The sequence below is a fragment of the Girardinichthys multiradiatus genome, chromosome 19 (genome assembly GCF_021462225.1).
Source record: "Girardinichthys multiradiatus isolate DD_20200921_A chromosome 19, DD_fGirMul_XY1, whole genome shotgun sequence".
NCBI classification, from domain to species: Eukaryota; Metazoa; Chordata; class Actinopteri; order Cyprinodontiformes; family Goodeidae; genus Girardinichthys; species Girardinichthys multiradiatus.
This window is the reverse complement of record NC_061811.1, coordinates 23,421,476-23,440,300: the sequence shown is the minus strand read 5'-3', so window position 1 is coordinate 23,440,300 and position 18,825 is coordinate 23,421,476. Positions and strand designations below refer to the sequence as shown.

The 18,825-nt window shown below is 39.0% G+C and overlaps 1 protein-coding gene across 1 annotated transcript in view; it reads right to left on the bottom strand.

The window, feature by feature from the left end:
- Nucleotides 1–3,883: 3,883 nt before the first annotated feature.
- dph6 (diphthamine biosynthesis 6) overlaps nt 3,884–18,825 on the bottom strand; it is a 93,614-nt gene continuing 78,672 nt past the window's right edge. Inside the window, exons 14-15 of the mRNA XM_047346241.1 lie at nt 11,715–12,102; nt 3,884–5,145 (exon numbers count right to left, since the gene is read on the bottom strand). Of these exons, the coding sequence (XP_047202197.1) occupies nt 5,027–5,145; nt 11,715–12,102 (507 nt within the window). The 3' untranslated portion in view covers nt 3,884–5,026. The remainder of the gene's footprint in view (nt 5,146–11,714; nt 12,103–18,825) is intronic.

The following is an 18,825-nucleotide window of genomic DNA, read 5'->3' as shown; positions in this document are numbered from 1 at the left end:
TACTGATTTTAAATTAGTTTAATATGCACGTTTATCTGACAAGACGAAGATTTTAGCAGATATATTATTATGCAGATAATGATCATAAATTCCACACACAAACTTCTGGTCAAAAAGAGTAAATATAATATTTTGCTGTTTGACTAATCATTAATCTGTTGCAGCAAACTTTACAGGAAATATAACCAATCATCTCCTTTGAAAGAATTTTTCAATCTTTTTCTATTGTAATAAAAGCTCACCTAAGTTAACAATTTCCCCTTCTAAATCTGTAGATATTACAATATTATTCTAACAACTTGTGAAAATTATAAACGTTTATGTTATTAAAAATCCTGGAATAGGACGAAACCTCTGAACCCTGTGAAATTTTGATTAATAGTTCATTAATGTGAATGTGGATTAATGTGAGTCAATTGTTCTTATCTTACTATATGCAGCAGACTGAGGGTTCAACAATGATACTTAATTGTGAAAATCATTTTGACTGTATTCAGTGGTATTGTCCTAAGAAGTTAAATTAGGATGGGATAAGAGTCGGGATGCGTATATAAAAATTGGGCCGATATCAATAACACGTATTATGGCCAATAACCTATATTTACAGATATTTCTCTACCCTTTCCTCACAACCACAGCTGGCATTGCTTCTCTGCTTCAGTTACACACCCCACTACCTGGGCTCCATCACTGCCATATACCCAAACAAATACCACATGGCCTACCCCCTCCCAAAACACATAGGCAAACAACAAAAAGATGGAAATTAAAATTGGTTGTTAATACCAGCCCTGTAGATATCAGACTGATACAGAAATGTTAAAAAATAACTACTGCTGCTTTATCTTGCATCCTTAGATAAGCGTGTTCTTCAATTATCAAATGAGCATAGGGACTTCTTTGTGCTCTTGGGGGTCACACATTTTCAGGAAAGCAAGTCAGACATCTTGAACCACCTTTCATTTCTTTATATTTTGCTTTAAAGGTGTCGGCTCTTTTGTCATTTCGTATAAGTTGCATAGAGCAACAGCTGAACTGTTGGCATATTAAGGGCAGTGTCATTCATTTGTATTGGTCTAAAATAAACTTGACCAGTGTTGGACAAATGATGTGTATCAGACTTGGAAAAAAATCTACATAACATAAAAGGACTTAGGAGTAATGTTCATAAGAAATATGAGAAAACCTGAATAACAATGACCTGTTATCCCAAAAATCAAACAAAACAGATCATTGAGATTGAGGAACAATATGAATACTTATCATTCACTTTAAAAATGCAGTAAAGAAAAGCTCAACAATGGATAAATTAGCAGAGAACATAAACATGGTTTGTGAGATTTGTTTATTTAAGGGGTACAGCTGTGGTACGAAGTTTACATTCACTCATAATGGGTATGAATGTCCTTTTTTTGAACTGGTGATGTGTGAAATAATCACACAGCAAAGAACTTCACCAAATTTTAAAAACGATTTTTAAGTGCACAAATTTAACTTGTTAATAATGTTCAGTTTCTCATATCCAAAATACCAACTACTTTTTTGTTAAAGGTTCCTTAGAAAGTTGCAAAGAAACATTCTAAAAATGAGAAAGAATCTGTAAATTTATCTCTCTGATAACATAAAATAAAAAGTATATGATTTGAATCCATAAGATTTATTGTTTTATTTTTGTGAAAATTCCGCATTGCTTTTTATGAGGGAAAATGTTAAAACTGCAGTACTTCAAGTGACCACAAGAGGGAAGCAGACACCACTGAACGGCATGAGGTTGCCAGCGGGTTCAGCAAACAAAGTTTCATCAACTGATTGCTGTGACTGTTAAGACATGCTGTACAATCAGTCTAGCTTGGAAAACAACGATTACGAAACACAAAGGATTTATATTTGAAAACAAACAAAACCGCAGTTGCTGAGGCAAGAGGACCACATTGTTAGGAGGAGGCATCTCATGCAGCGACAAGGCCACTCCTGAGCTAGGGAACCCTACTGCAGCACACTGGTGTAGGGGAAAGGGAAAAAAAAACAACGTCACACACATCAGCAGGGTTTGCCTGGAGGTAAAAACACAGTTAAAGTCCATGTGCAAGGCCACAATGACAAGGGCCGCAGGCTGGTACACTCCACACAAAGGACAGTATTAGCCATGAAAGCCTATTTCATTGTGGTATGGTTGCAGGTCAGCTTGGTAGAAAATGTACGTTTGACAAAACACATAAAAAAAAAGATAAATGTCACCCTGTCTTTATTCATTTTGTAAAGCGGCCCAGTGGTGAGGACACATAAAATCATGTCTGCCATGGGTCATCACATTGGCGGTGATGAGGCTGTGAAGACGTAGTTCTAGCCATTGTGTACAGGAAAACACGTCTACTAAAAGACAGACTATAAGGTTTACATATGATGGAACCGTTACTGTGAACAGAGTTCTAGTAGAAGTCCGTATTGTAAAAAACATGAATATCGAGAATCTGCTCCTGCTGTGCTATAATTAAAACAGCTCAACTGATTTCACACGTGAAGATCTGTGATTTTATAAAAAATAAAATATTCCTTACATGCTTGTTTATTTTGCACTTTCTTGACAAATATCATGACTGGGATTTGAGTAAGATATTGGGATTTCTTTGATAACACAAATAAACTCACTTCTTTGATCAGACATGTACATCTGTTCTTTTTTTCTTCTAAATAAAAAAAAAAACTGTGTGCATACATTTAAATTTACTGTGGGTTTTCTCTAATCCACACATGATCAAAATTCCACATATAGGCTGAACTTTATAGATACACCCTTACAAATATTCACTAAATGTCCTTTAGCAGGATGCACCTCTAACACACATTTTAACCATCAACCTGGCATAGTTGGCTGGATATTTGACCAGTCATCTTGGCAGGAATGGTGGAGTTTTTCTAAACTGGTTAGTTTGCTTGGACAGACCCACCCTGTAAGGGCACTCCATACTTGTCCAAGATTTAGCTTCAGGTTGGGGCTGTTTCAAAAGCTTCAATGCTAGTCTGGTTTTGACCATTCCAAAACCAGTTTCAATGTGTGTCTCAGATCATTGTCCTGTTCGAAACTGTATCTAAGTTACAATTGTCTCATGCAAATTTTCCGTTTCCAGTAACAGAAAAATATGGTTTAGATGTTCAGAAACAACTCAAAAACCAACAAGGTTCAAATCTGCCAAGAACTGGAAACTCCTGGAACACCAGCGTCACCGTTCACAATGAACCACAGAAAGAAGACGCTGTTCCAACATGAACACCTTCAGGCACAAAGGAAATTTGCAGCTGATCACATGGACAAGCCAGAAACCATCTGTACCAACTGCTAAGCATGGTGGTGGCAGCATCATGCTATGGGGCTGCTTTACCACCAATGATATGTGTGAACTGTGAACCAACTAAAATGAATGAAGGACAACTACTTCTAAATCAGCTGTATCCTTGTTCAGTCCTTGATGGGCCGGTGACCTCCAGGTTTTTACACATTTCCCAGACACCCTGTTTATATAAATGGTACAAAACCAAGCCTTTGTAGAACTTGAAACATAATGACGTAATTAAGGCACTTGTATCAGCTGTTTTTGGAGCAGGGTCATATGTAAAACATGCAGGACACTGGCCCTCGAGGACCTGATAAGGCCACAATTGCTCTAAATTCTTGAACGTCATTCAAAATCAACGTAGCGACCTTTGAAATTGGACATAGATTGAGGTTCCAACAGGACAGTGATTTAAAATGACCTTTAATGGAATAGGTGAACTATGCTGAAAATGTGTAGAATATGCTGGGGTCCATTTGTGTGGCTGTTTAGGTGCAACATTTAGTAAAATTCCCTAAGCGTAAACAGACAAATTTCTTCCTTCTTAATGATACTTTTGCATGGATTTATTAGGAACATCAGTCAAAAATACAATATCTTCTTTTATTGGGGCAGTGTAAAACTTTACAGCAGAAGAATCAGAATCAGCTTTATTGGCCAAGTTTGTGCACACAAACAAGGAATATGATTTGTTTTACACTTTTCTTTGAATATATGTATGTATATATATATTTATTTTTTCTTTTTTTTTCTTTCATGCAGTATCAGATGCTTGCTCCCATAAATAATTGCTTGTTTGTATTTTTCAAACTTCAATGAAAGTCTTAAGGCTCTATTGGCTGCCTCTATTGTTCAATTTTTGATGACAACAATCAAAACAACATCGTAGTGGGTGAAGATCAATAGCCCACTCCACTCAGAGAACACATTGGAGTGAATTGCCAGAGTGAAGATGCATTCAAACTTAGATTATCAATACGGTTCATGATCTTCTAGAAAAAAAAATGTTCCAGTTGAAATGGTTAATGGTGTTATTTTCTTTCAACATTGTTACACCTCGTCCCATGACATCCTCTTCAACACACGCAGTGGACACACATTTGCCCTGCAGCTTTGTGTCCTTCTTCTATTAACCAGGTGGCCTTAGAATCAATAGAAAACATAAAAAGGCCTAATCTTTTGAGGTGCTCGGTGCTGATTGCCTATTACACAATAATAACACACCCAGTGCCCCGTGGAGCATGAGAAAGAAACTCGTTCACCTCAAATACATTACGCACAGCTCCAAAGAAGTGACATAGTAAATCTTAAGGTCTGCAACTGACACAGATGGTGTCAGAGGTGGAGCTCAGCCGTTATGACACAGAAATTCCACCAGAAACAGAAATATATCCTGGGAGGGATTTTATTGCCGGTTGGAATGAAATAGGTTTTTTCTGGTATGCACCTTTAAATTACAGATGCTCCAAAGGGTGCAATATATATATCCTCAAAGCTGCACACTTGCAGATTTTTTATATGTCATTGATGAAAAGCAACAATGTCCAAACTGATTGGGAATTTTACTTCCCACAATCCCTTATGTTTCTTTAAGTCTAAAGTTATCCACTTTAAGAATTGTTTTTCCACAAAAGCCCCTCTGAGTCATACCGATGTGGACTGGGGTAATCTCCCCCATGACTATAGGTGTGTTTCTATAAACTGAGCCAGCAGGACAAGTGGAGGATCTGGGAGTTGGGCAGATCCAGGACTGGAACCAGGGCCACGGATGGACTGGATTCTCCTAAACAATTTCGTAAGCTTTCTTCAAGTCCTGTAAAACATAAAGAGTGAGAAAGAGATAGATGGTGAAAGGTAAAATCCATGAGAACCCAACCCGAAAGTGTACCTGCAGTACATTTAAAATGTGTTAAATGTATTCATGAAACCACAAACAGTCTAATTTGTTGTGATTTTATGTGACAGACCAACAAAAAGTGTTGCATTATTCTGAACTGGAAGGAAAATAACAGCCGATTTGCACTGACATCCGTTTGTATTCAGCCCCTTTGAATCTGGTACCCTTAAACAAAATCCAGTGCACTCAATTTCCTTCAGAAGTCAATTAGTTAACAGAGCCCACTTACGTTTGATTCAGTGCCAGTAAATACATACATCTGTTAAACAAAAGCCAGGCTGAGGTGTATTATTCAACATCCCAAGTTTTGGACATCTTACAGAGCACTGATCAAACTCACGTCTGAAAATGAAAAGAGTAAGGCACATCCTCAAATATACAAAGACATGGAGGCCAACCTAAACCAACTGGCCAGTCGAGGAGAAGATTATTAAGAGAAACAACCCAGAGGCCCATGGTAATTCTTGAGAAGGAGTTAACATCCATTGCACAGGTGGGAAAATCTGTCAACAGGAAAACTATTAGTCCAGCCATTGTTCAAAGAACCCCATAAGAAGTCCCACTAAAGTTCGCCCAACTCCATTTAGGACAGACAGCAAACATGTGGAAGGAGGTGATCTGGTCAAATGAACGTTTTGGCCAGGATGAGAAACGGTATGTTTAAAAGAAAACTAACATTTCACATCACCTTGAACACATTATCAGCTCTTGGGGAAGCCTGGTAGCTGTGGGAATGCTTTTCTTCGGCAGAGAAGGGAAAGCCAGTCAGAGTAGATGGGGGTAAATCTGATAGTGACACACCTCAACACTTGTGTCTTTAATTGCAATTTAAGGTTATTTTACAAAGTACAATATTGACTCAGGGAGGCTGAATAGAACAAACCTTTCAGGTTTTACTTATAAAAAATAAAAAAAAACATGTACAGGTTTTATACCATTTCACTGTAATATGCTACTTTCTATTAGCCTATACCTGAAAGCAACTAAACGTGTGGTGCAAGGTGACAAAATGTCTAAAGGTTCAAGGTGGTCTAGCTTCAGCCAGAGGTCACATTAAGATAATCTTTAAACAGTGGATGGCTACCTCTTACTCTCCACTAAACCCTCTCTCTGTAGTGGATGTTGGGGACATCCAAGCTTTTCTTTTGTTATACGTTATTGTGTCTGTAGCCAGACTGCATGGATAGTGGACCTTTAAGAATTAACTGAGCACATCAGACTTAGGTCCGATGACAGTCCGTCCGCTTAGCAGCAGGCAGCTGGGATGTTGCACTAATTGGTCACAAGAGCCTCACCGTCTCCTGTCCAGACTTCTTCCTTCTCTTCCAAAATGTTGGACAAGACTTGGATGTTTGATTTTCCATAAATAATATCATGCTAATATCATCTCTATTATAATCTTAAAGGCAAAGAGACCACACATTTTTAATAACATCTGCTGTAACTTTGCACTACTTTGTGACATTTGAGTGAACTTCCACAAAGTAAAGTCAGCAAACGGAGGTTACAGGAGCAGTTAGGCTGTTAATAAGCTTAATTCTTTCTCGTTTGATGCACACACAGCATGCCGAAATCCCTCACAAAGAACCCCAAACCCTAATTAGCTAATATACACCACAACCTAGAATACCCCCACTGAACAAGGGCCTTTTTGGAGGGTGTAAAAAGCCTAAATATGTTATAAGAGCGTCATGGGAAGCAGGGTCCTCTGGAGAAAGCTGGATGACAACACAACAGGCTGCAGAGATCACAGACTGGGGATGGTTTTATTAAGAGAAGAAACAAACCCTTCATCACACCTTGCACACTAAGCCTGTTTAATGTCTGAATCTTTTAATCTTTGTACCACCGGATGGGAAATAATTGCTTTCTCTTTGAGTAGCTCTCAGTGCCGGTACTCACCGGCAGGTCTGTGTCGATAAAAGGGAGACAACGAGGGTGGTGAAGGTGACATGAATGACCATGCAATTTTTTTTATCACTGTTTCCTTTTTTTTTTTAAATCTTTGTTAATGGAATTAGAGCAATTAGAAAAAAATACTAAATAGGAGGTTTAGGCTTATGGTAATGTGGTCCAAAGAAACAAAAAAAGAGACTGCTCTGGGAGTGTGAAATTATAAAGACACTTAAAAAATTGATCATCTATTACAAAATAAATAAATAAAAAAACACTGACATTTAGTAAATTAGTTTAAGCGTAAACACTCAGAAAACAGCTTGTATTTGTTCATTTTATCTTGGTTATCATTTCATTTCTATGCATGTTTTCTGTACTATTGTTGTTTGTGACAAGCAATATAACAATTTTGTATGTTGATATGCCTAAGGGCATCAAACCTTGGAGGTTTTAAGGTTTTAGGTTACACACCTTATATGTAGGGGTTAATTTAGCTAGCCAGCTATAGAGAGCCTTGCAAAAGAAATTAAACACCTTCAGCCTTTCCTAATTTGGTCACGGTATAACCCCAAACTTCAATGTATTGTATTGGGATAGACAGTGGAATGAAAAGCATACATGATTTTCATTTTTTTCCCCAAATAAACATTTAAAAAATGTGGTGTGCATTTGTATTCAGTTCCCCTAAGTGAATACTTTGCAAAACCACCTTCACTACAATTACAGCTTCAAGTATTTTAACATATGTCTCCACTGCTCTTGCTGTAAGCATTGTCCCGTTGTCCAGCTGGTAGGTGAATCTCTGGTTGTTTCTTCCACGATTGCCCAGTATTTAACTCAATCAGACCAGCATCCCTGTCCCGAAAAAACTTCCCCCAGCATGATTGAGTCCCAACCATGTTTCAGTGTGGGGATGGTGGGCGCAGGGTCATGTGCAGAGGTAGTTTTCGGCCACACAGTGCTTTACATGTTGGCCTAAAAGCTCAGTTTTGGTTTCATTTCACCAGATCACCTTCTCCCACCCGTTTGCTGGGTCTCCAACACAAACTGCAAACAAGATTTCTTAGGGCTTTCCTTCAATGAAGTATTCTTCTTACCACCTTTCCATAAAGGCCTGATTTGTTGAATATATGACTAATAGCTATTCTGTAAACAGATTCTTCCACCTAAGCTGTCAATCCATGTAGCTCCTCCAGGGTTACTGCATTATAATGCAACCCTCATTTAAGCCTCTCTAGATGTTTACCCCTTGCCATATCTGGTTTAGCCCCTTGGTCTTTTATGATGGTGACTGTTTGCTAAAAACTTCTGAGGCCTTCACAGAACAGCTATAGTCGTACGGATCCATATTTAATTTTCCTTCCACCTCACACTTATGCATTACCTTGTGATTGTCAATCACATAATATCCCAATGAAAAGCATTGAAGTTTTGTAAGGAAATGTAGCTATCAAATTTTTTACATCACAAGAATTAAGATTTTTTAAGTTTCTTCTTCAAGTTTCTTCTGAAATTACAAGGTATTATTTTTATCTGTTCTGAAAAATGCTGAAGATTTTATTAGGCTGTGGGGTCATATCTTAGAAAAAACCTTTCGAACATAACTAACAAGTTGAGACAAGATGTTTAAAGGTTTCATTTGAGCCATATGTCACGTCTATCAACTGTGAATCCTACAGCACGGAAAAGAAGGAGGGGTTGTGCAGTCACATTTCGCTCCGCTGTACGTCCCTGCAGTGACAGCGACAATAGTAGGGCAGTGACTGCTGCGCCAGAGGTGTTACTTTTCCCCCTTTGACTTTTTGGATTTATCACCCAATGAGCATCAGCTTTGACCCATAAAGATGCCAGAAGGTACGCTTGTAGGGCCTGGCTGTGTAAGCATCATAAGGTAACCAATTTCACATTAACGATGAGTCAATAAATGGTTTTAGGGAAGCTTTCTGTGAAGACCATAATCTAAGGAACATACATGTGAAAGATAATAAATTTGGCTGTTTTCTTAACCTGTTATGAAACTGGTTCTAAAATATCAATAAAATATTTAACATTTGAAAAATAGATACAGAAAACATTTAAAGCTCAGCCCTATTTTTACTGCAGTGTAATATATATACATAGAAAAAAAAACATTTTGATAAAATGCTGAATATATCTCCTGTTGTGAATGACTGGAACAAAAGATTGACAAGCATCATAAACGCTCAGTAACAAGCATATAATCAGGTAACTACATGAATAGCACGGTTTTCTTGCCATGCATTTTAAGACACATTCACACACACTGACCCTCTCCTCCTCATTACTGGTTACCATAATTCCACGTTGTGAGAATGAGAAGTTATGTCAAAGTTAAAAATGACTGAAAGATGGCTGGTTTGGCAAAGATTCAGAAATGCTAATTGAGTGCTTTGGCAATGGCCTGACAGCTGAGCTCGATTGATCGATGCGTTCATTGCCCCTTTTCTTTTAGAGAGAACATCTTTCAGGATAAAACAAACACCGCTCCACGTTTTGCCTCGACGAGATCCTAGAATCCTGGGAGCCGGAGACGGCGGCGTATAAAAGTCTAATGATGACAAAAGACTGTGCCAGCTGCCTGGGTTACTGTACACACTGAAGACACAACAAATGGCTTACAATAATTAAACACAGGAAGAAGAGGAGATCCTTTGGGGAGACTGTTTCCTTGAATACTTTATGTTGGCTTAACCAATGTCAGCTCAAACTTGTTCTGAAAACAGAACACAGAGCAAGACAAGCTGACACTTCGCTTCCATTAATAGAGGGTTATGGAGCTCAGCTTGCAATACCAGAACATGGCAGAAGTGTTATGTTTGACAGGAAGGCTTCAATAGGATTAATCTGGTGTTAACACAAATTGGTGATAGCTAATAAACCACCAACAGGTGAAGAGAAGAATGATGTATGTGTTATTATTCAAAGCTCAACTGGGAAACTGTCTGTTCTGGTATTTAGACAGATCTTAGTATTTTACCGAGTACAACACAAATGACTGTAGTAGGCTGAGCATTTCACAATGGCTAATGTGACTTAAAATCTGTAGGGATGTGTTGAAGAAACTGGATCTACAATCATATGCAACTGCCAAGCAAAGAAATTGTTGAATTTGAGCCCCGCCCTCCTTCATGATTTCTTCAATCGGTCAGTTTGCCACAATTAACAGGGAAGGTAAAATAAATCAAATCCCAATCAGTCTTTAAACTCTTACAATGGTTCTGCATCTCTTTCACTCACCAGAAATTATATCAAATCTAGTAGAAAACTTTTCAAAGCTTTGGAGGTTTAGACTGAAGATGATTAATCCGAAACCAATCAGCAATCATGCCGCCTCAAAGCAGCGACAGGCGAAAAACTGTTTCTTCTAACAACATGCATCAACAACATCCCGGGGACTGCTTTCTAACTAAATCTAGCTGTAAACTCTTTAAATGGGGTTATAAATCAACATGAAACCAGCACACCATTATGCATAGTATTGCATTCCTTTTTTTTTTTTTTTGATTGCCACTTCCACCTCGCAGCTGGCTGAAGTGGCAGCGGGATGATGTTCTGTATTTTTACAAACCTGCTGCCATTTTACAACAATATCAGGGGCCTATTTTCAGGGTGGTGCTGTCCAGTCACAGTCATCTATTGGTGGTATTATAAGTGGGATCTTAATGGTTCAGCATACCAAGACATTACACAGCTTTATGATCCTGAGTCTTTGGGAAAAATGTTTAGAGATTACCCCTCTAGTCCCAGCATGACTGGGCACCAGTGCAAAACAGAGGTTTAAGGATATGAATGAGCGAGTTTGGTGTAGAGGAATTTAACTTGTTTGCACAGAGTCCTTACCTCAATCCAACAGAACACCTTGGGATAAATTAGGATGAAGACTGTGGGTCAGGTTTGCCTGTCCAACATCAGTGTCTGACCCTCATTCCTGAAGGAATGATCAAATATTCACATAAACACACTCCTGAGCCTTACCAGAGAAGCTGACGCTGTTACCAGAAAGGGATAGGTCAAACAGAGAAAATTATTTTTTAGGACCCAGTTGTTCCACAGAATACTGTTCTGCATAGGGCTTACCAATGGTAGTTTAAAAACATTATTACCTTAAAGTGTGAAAGGTGGTGCCCTTTTAATTTGCCAACCATGACAGTACCTGTTTATTGAGGAAAAAACGTTTTTCGAACTGCTCGTTGTTGTAAGTAAGGAAAAAGGGCTGTAGCCTTTCATCCATCTGATCAGCAGTGTGCAGTGACAAGTGGGTGTGGGTTGACACTGAGTTACTCTATGATCCACACAACTGGAGAAAATTCTGATTAAGCCAAAATTTTCTGTCGTATCTCATTAAATGGACTTTAAACAAGTAAAAGGTCGAAGGAGCAGTGCCATCATTAATGTACAAAAAGCCCCAATTTATCTTTCCATCTCTACAAACACAAGTGGCTCAGTACTAAGATTTCATTTACAAAGCATTAGACAGATCCTGTGCCGTGGGTTGCAAACAGAGGGTATAAAATGTGGTATATGTATAATATTAGGGCTGATTGGTGGTGGTGTCTTTAGAGGCATACCTTGAACTATCTGCTGAACTGGTGAGGGGCTGCACTTGTAGAACACCCTTGCACACTGGGGTACCAGCTCAGCCTCTATCATCTTTGTGGCTTTCATAAACATGGTGCTAACTTCCTCTGTTATGCGTTTCACATCAGTGATTCCCAGGACGTCGCCACAGGGGACCAGTGAAAGTGATAGCGAAGCGCTACTGCGGTCAGCAGACAACACTATGTGGCACTCTATGGATCCGCACGATGCCTTTGTTGTAATGTCCCAGGAAGTTCTTCTGGAGGGATCATCATTACTTGCAGTTACATGAAGCTCAACAGCTGCATCCTTGGGTAGGGCAGGTACCACGGCGATCAGCAGTGGCACGAGTTTGATCTCAGATTCCCACAGCAACTCCTGCAAGTAGACAGATGGTATTCAAATTAACCTCATCGGAAATTACATACTGTGTGTTTTACCTCAGACTACAATCAATCAAATGCATGGCCCTCCTGCTGAGACGCATGTTGCAGTTTCTGAACATAAGCACTAACCCATCAACATTATTATAAAAAAGAAAATTGCTACCACACTGCACTAAGAAAGGCTTTTTATTTGACAGATTGACAGGATATCAATTAATGTGAGACTGTGAAATGACCCTTGGTAATCATAGTGTAAAAACAATTCAAAAAGAATCTAGCATCAGGAAAGTCATTTTACCACAAGTAAAATGCAATTCTCTTTGAGGTGCATTTGCCAAAATGGCAGAATTCTTTCTGCAAAATGACTTCTCACCTTTTTGAGAAGATCATTCACAACATGTTTCATCACACACATTTAGATGCCCAATTTTATCAATTGGGGGCAAAATATCTTTATTTTATTTTTTCTTCTCCTCTGGATGGGAAGGCCATTATCAAAAACGAAATGTCTTAGAGCAGTGCTACAATGCGGCCTTCTAATGATACTTGGCTGTGGCTTCATCTGCTAATGGGAGAGAAATGAGTGTTTTATGTAACCGTCATTGCAGTCGGAGTCGATAGGGCACAAACACTTAACCCCCTTTTCAATTTGCTGGATCAATTTTCATCCACTTACACCCCACTTTGTAAGTGCAGAATAATAACAGGTTGCTTACGTTTTATTTTGATACTCGCACGCACACAAAAAACATAAAGAAATCATTGACAAGACCAGATGATGGCCCCTTTGTCTCTTCACAAGACGGGGCTCGTCATGACCCAATCTGCCGCCCAAGCAGCACTTAGCTTCAGATTAAACTTAAGCAAGCTCTGACAAAAATAAAAGAAACAAAAATAGAAAGCAGTGTGTTTTTAATGAGCATGTGAGAAATGGTTAGCTGAAGACTTTCTATACTTGGCTGATTTTGATGAGAGCTCGTTTGTAGTGGAATCAAAGAGGTCCACAACAACAGCCATATCAGCACAGACCGGTCTGCGTGTCAGGCAGAGTGACAGCACATATACACGTCCAGCGCTTTGATAAATGTTATATTAGCACTTCTGGCAGTGGCTGGGTATTCTCCTAGAGGAAACTGCTCCAGCACTTGTCAATAGTGATTGAACATGGAACAGAGTGCAAAGTAGGGAGAGAACTGACAGGATGGGGAGTTCTTGCTCAGCCAGGCTTAAAGGCCACCCTGCAGGCCTTGGGTGCCAGGGCACTATACCCGACCGGAAGCCTGTGAGGGGGATTTTGAGGACTTCAGCATAGTGCTTCAGCCTCTGGCAGGATTTTATTGCCACAGCACAGTTGCTGACTTTTATAAGAGCTGTCGGATAAGCTTAAATCAGTCCTTGTTTCTTTTTTTTCCCAACCTACCTGCTGCGATTCAGCATGAGGTGGGAGGTTCACCCAACAGTTCTGTGACTCTAAATGTACTAAGTGCATCTCAGTGAATTACAATAGAAATGAAAAGTTTAACTTTTTCAGTTATTTCATACAAAAAAGTGAAAAAAAAAATCAGTTTCTCAGATAACTTTTATATTATTTAATAAAACCAATAAAAAAAGATCTCAATAAAGAAAAGTTGGTCAACTAAAAAGAAATATACTGCATTCAATGACTGGTCAGGGCTCCTTTCGCATCAATTCAATCATTATGGCGTAGCATGCCGGTTTGACTCTGCTGAGATGGAAGGAAGCCCCGGTTGCTTTTTAGGAGCCTTTATATTTGTCTGCATTGTTGGTGCTGGTGTCTCTCATCTTCCTCTTTCTTACACTCTATGTTGAGTTCAGGTCCAGCAACTTTGCAGGAAAGTCATGCACAGAGATACCATGATCATTAAAGAAGGTATTGATAAATTTGGCAGTGTGAGTAGGTGCTAAGTCCGCTGGCAAATGAAATCAGCATCTCCATAAAGTTTGTCAGCAGAGGGGATAATGAAAATTCTGGGCAGACTTCCTCCCCACTCTTTGTCCACAATCTGGGACCAGAGGAAATACAAAATGTAGTTTCATCTATAAAAGAAACTGTTCACTGAGAAACAATATAGCCCATTTTCTCCTTTGCTCAGGTAAGACACTTCTGGTGCTGTCTCTAGTTCAGGTATGACTTAGCATAAGGAATGAGACAGTTAGCCCATGTCCTGAGCACATCTGTGTGTAGTGGATCTTAAAGCACTGACCCGAGTGAATCTCTGTCAAAGGGCTTTGCTTCACAATTCTCTCAAAGATGTGGTTATCCATGCTGCTTGTACACCTTTTTATACCACAGTTTTTCATTCCACTTAACATCCCATTCATATGCTTGGATACAGCACTCTGAGAACAGCCAGTTTCTTTAGCAATGAGATTTTGCAGCTCAACCTCTTTGTGGACTGTGCTGATGACTGTCTGATGGACAACTGTCAAGTTATCAGTCTTTCTTATAGTTATGTAGGAACATAAAATTAATAATAATAACATAATATTTCTGTGTTAAAAATCCTACTTTAATTGTCTTATGTAATTTAATATTTTAAGGAACTACAATTTGGAGTTTTATTAGCTGTAAGCCATAAACATTAACATCAACAGAAATAAAGAACCTCAAATATATCAGTTTGTGTAATTACTCAACACTTTTTGAATTGAATTAAAGAAATTATTCAACTTTTTGATTACATCCAAATTAATGGCATACAGCTTATGCGTGTTTCTGTGTGTACCCTGTTTACACAACTCTGTGACTGTAGGTCTCAGAGCTTGAGAAAAGGGGGAAACACATTCATTCCTCCTCGATCAGACACAACTAATTAAATTAATATGATAAAACACAGAGTTTATATATGATGGAGCCTGAGTGCTGGAGAGGCAAGCTGCGAGGGCTGGCGGGAGGCAGGAACGTGTGTGTTTTTTGTGTGTGTGTGTTCAAAGGGCTCTTTTCCACTCCACGCCAGCTACTTAACACAATCCATCTCATTACTTTATGCCATTTCAGTTTCAGGGCATGCACCATTCCTCCTGTACTCTTTCACTCTGTAGGTAGCAAGGTAAAAGCACAAACAGTCTGAATCTGCTGTGTTCAGCTCCCTACACTGATTGGGCGTGACCTGCTTCTCTTTATGTTTGTTTTCCTTTTCTTCACCCCCCCCCCCCCCCCCCCCCCCCCCCCCCCATTCTTCCATCCAACTTGTGCCCATGTGCCTGAAGCGTGTGGTGGGTTGGAGGGCCGAGAGGCGTGAAAGCCGAACGGTAAACACGGTAATAAGGAAGTGGTGTAAAGGAGGGGAACAGCAGGGAGCTGATGGGGCTGCACAGCTTAGCCAGTTCCCCTACATTTCCTGCCCAGCAGGATGCCTTCAGCTTGTGCTTCTTATGTCTCAGCACTTACTGTAGTGCTGTCAGTCTGCTATAATACAACCCCCCTCCCCAATTCACTCTTTTATTCACTAGCTGTTCTCAGACTCCACTCTGAGGCTTGTTAGATTGTTTGTGTAAATGAAATGCACAGGGCAATGCCAGTGGGGTGTAAAAGAGTTTATAATTATGTGGCCATTTTTATATTGCAGGAATAACTACATTCCCAAGAATTACTCTAAAGAAGTTTTGTCGTGCTTTTAAAACAGAAACTTCATACTAAATATTTAGCACTAACCTATTTAAAAAAAGGGATTTGTTTTGGACCTGATTTAGACCTTCACAAAGGGATGCGGATAAAACATTTATTGGCTTTTATACACACATGTATATCCCTGTTTTACCAAACATTCTTGGATGCAGGTTAACAAACGGGCTCCTGGTGGTTTAATGCGGCGTAAGTACAATTTCACACATGTAGCGACTCCAGTATGCTCCCAATTAACCCTGCAAGCATCTTCATCCATCTGATTAGAGTAATTATCAACGCACAACAACTATGGAACCCTGTGGCTTCAAAGACAAGCCAGGCATTTCTATTCTAAACATCATCTTCAGAGCTTTTCAATTTGGTCACAGGGCAACGGGTTGAACAATAAATGCATGTAATGCATTGACAGTTCCACTCAGAAGTTTATATACACTAACCATGAACATGAATGTCATAGTAATGTTGGAGTTATATTTCTTTATTTGAACAATTTTTCTTGTTAGGGTATAATGATTAGACAACAAAAAACTTCAATGTATTTTACATTGAAAATTAGGTGAAAAATTAACAAAGAAGCCCAAATATATACATAAATCCCCATTAATATTTCCTATGGCAAATTTAATCTGAACCACATGCTTTTTTGGCTTATGCTGGTTGGATATTTGACCACTTTTCTTGGCAGAATTGACAGAGTTCAATTGGGTTGTGGTCGGAGCTTTGGGAAGACCATACCCAAAAGCTTATTGCTAGCTACTTTATCCATTCCAAAACCAAGGTTGATGTGTTTGGGGTCATTGGGCCATCTAGCTGCTGACTGAAATGGAATTTGAAACATTTGGTTTGGAGGTAGTTTCCCATCCTTATTATTGCACAGTTCCCCAGCATGATCCTACCACCACCAGGCTTGACAGATGATATGGTGTTATTAGATTTAAAAGCTTCACCTTGACTCCTCCTAACGACCTTATCATTTTGGCCAAACAGCTTGATCTTTGGCTCGTCTGAACATGCAATTTTTCTCTAGAAGGAATTTGGACTGTCAGATTGAATTTTAAAATTTTGGAGCAGATCCTTCCCTCTCGGACAGCACTCTCGTAGTCCATGGCAAGAAATTTTATTTTATTCCAGCAGTTTCCAATTTATAATCGGTTTGTGTCTTGGTGCTCTGAGTTTTTCTGTACATCATAAATTCTGGTTTGGGTTAGTTGATAAAAACTTGAACAAAGCTGGGTGTTCCAGTAGGACAATGATCCCAACCATACATTAAGATTGGCTTTGGAGCAGATAAAGCAGGCTAACATTAACCTTTTGGAATTGCCTCCCCAAAGCCTCAACCTCAACACAACTGAAAATTTGTGGAATATCCGTAAAAGCTGAGTCTGTGCCTGGAAAACAACCGGATTAAATGAACTCTGCCAAATCTGTGGTTAAACATAGAGGCTGAATATTGTCAGAAGCTTATTAATGGCTACAATAAGCATGTGGTCAGGGTACAACTTGTAAAGGAACATTTAACCAAATATTGTTGGGACTATATGTATTTAATTGAGACGGTATGTATAATTATGACTTTGTGGGGTTTTGAGCAACTATGGTTTGACGAGATCTATGTATATTTATTAGAGTCAATTGAAGAGTTTGAGCTCTAATGTTAAAGCCAGAGAACAAACTATTTACAAAGTTGGTATTAAACAGAAACCCTCTTAACAGTGGCTGCCTTCGCATTTACAAATCTGCTCTTGAACTGAACAATGTGCCAAAGTGTTAGAACCAAGTAGGGAAAAAATTCATCACTTTTACAGATGAGACCCTGAGCTGTCAATTAGAACTTCTTCTTAAACAATGGTCTCTTGGTAGCAATCCTGGGTCAGTTAAATAAATATTTTACATTGTTGTGACAGGTTGCAGGGAACCTCAACAGATGGGCAACGTAGCCATCATAACTGACCTCTGGTATGAATTTAATGTTGTCACTTTCCAATGCTTAGTTTGTAGTCTTTTTAACTAAACAAGTCATAGTGCCATGCAAGTATTGACACCTCTTGACCTTTTTCACACTTTATAACATAACAACCACAAATGTTTGACTAAACAACTATTAGCCGTTCACTACATAAACCTGGGTTTTATCAAACAATGGCAAGAGTAAAGCCATTCTTAAAAAGAAATTCACAATAAGCCCTGTTTAAGTTTACCACAAGCCATGCAGGGGACAAAGCAAGGATGGTGAAGAAGGTACTCAGCTCAGATGAGACCAAAAACAAAGCATTTAGACTACATGCAAAACGTGTGGCACCTGACATAATCCTGAACACATCGTGACCATGGTGATACATGGTGGTGGCAGCATCATGCTGTGGGGATGTTTTTGTTCAGCAGGGACAGAAGAACTGCTAAAAACAAGGCAATTCTGGAAGAAAACCTGTCAGAGATTTACCTTTCAGCAGGACAACAACCCTCAACATTTTCCTAGAGCTACAATGGAATGGTTTGAATAAAGCCAAATCCATGTGCTAAAATGGTCCAGTTAAAGTCTAGACTTAAATGCATTTGAGAATCTGTGGCAGGACTTTCTGTTCAAAGATGCTGTCCATCCAGTCTCACAGAACTTAAGAAAAACTGCAATGTCTAGATCTGTAAAGCTGGTAGAGAGATACTAAAAACACTGTAGCTGTAAATCCAGGAAAATGTGTTTCTAATGTGGTTTGTAATGTGAAAACATGTGAAACAGTTCAAGAAGTATGAATATTTTTACATGTATATGTTAAATTTGATCTGCACTGACAAGGCTTCAATATTTTTTTTTTTATCCAGCTTTACACAGTGTGGCAAAATGCATCAAATCCCAAAACCATACCAGCTCTTGTCAGGTATATGTGAAGCATATACGCAGGTTTTGGAACTTAGAAGTTTCCATCAAGCATGTCAAAGCTGTATGAATATGATTACTAACTTTAAATATGATTACAATTTTACATATAGTTTGACCTGATAATCTGCTAAGAATTGACATAAAGTTGACATTCTCTCCCCAGTCTTCAACAGTGTTTAGCACTGTAACAA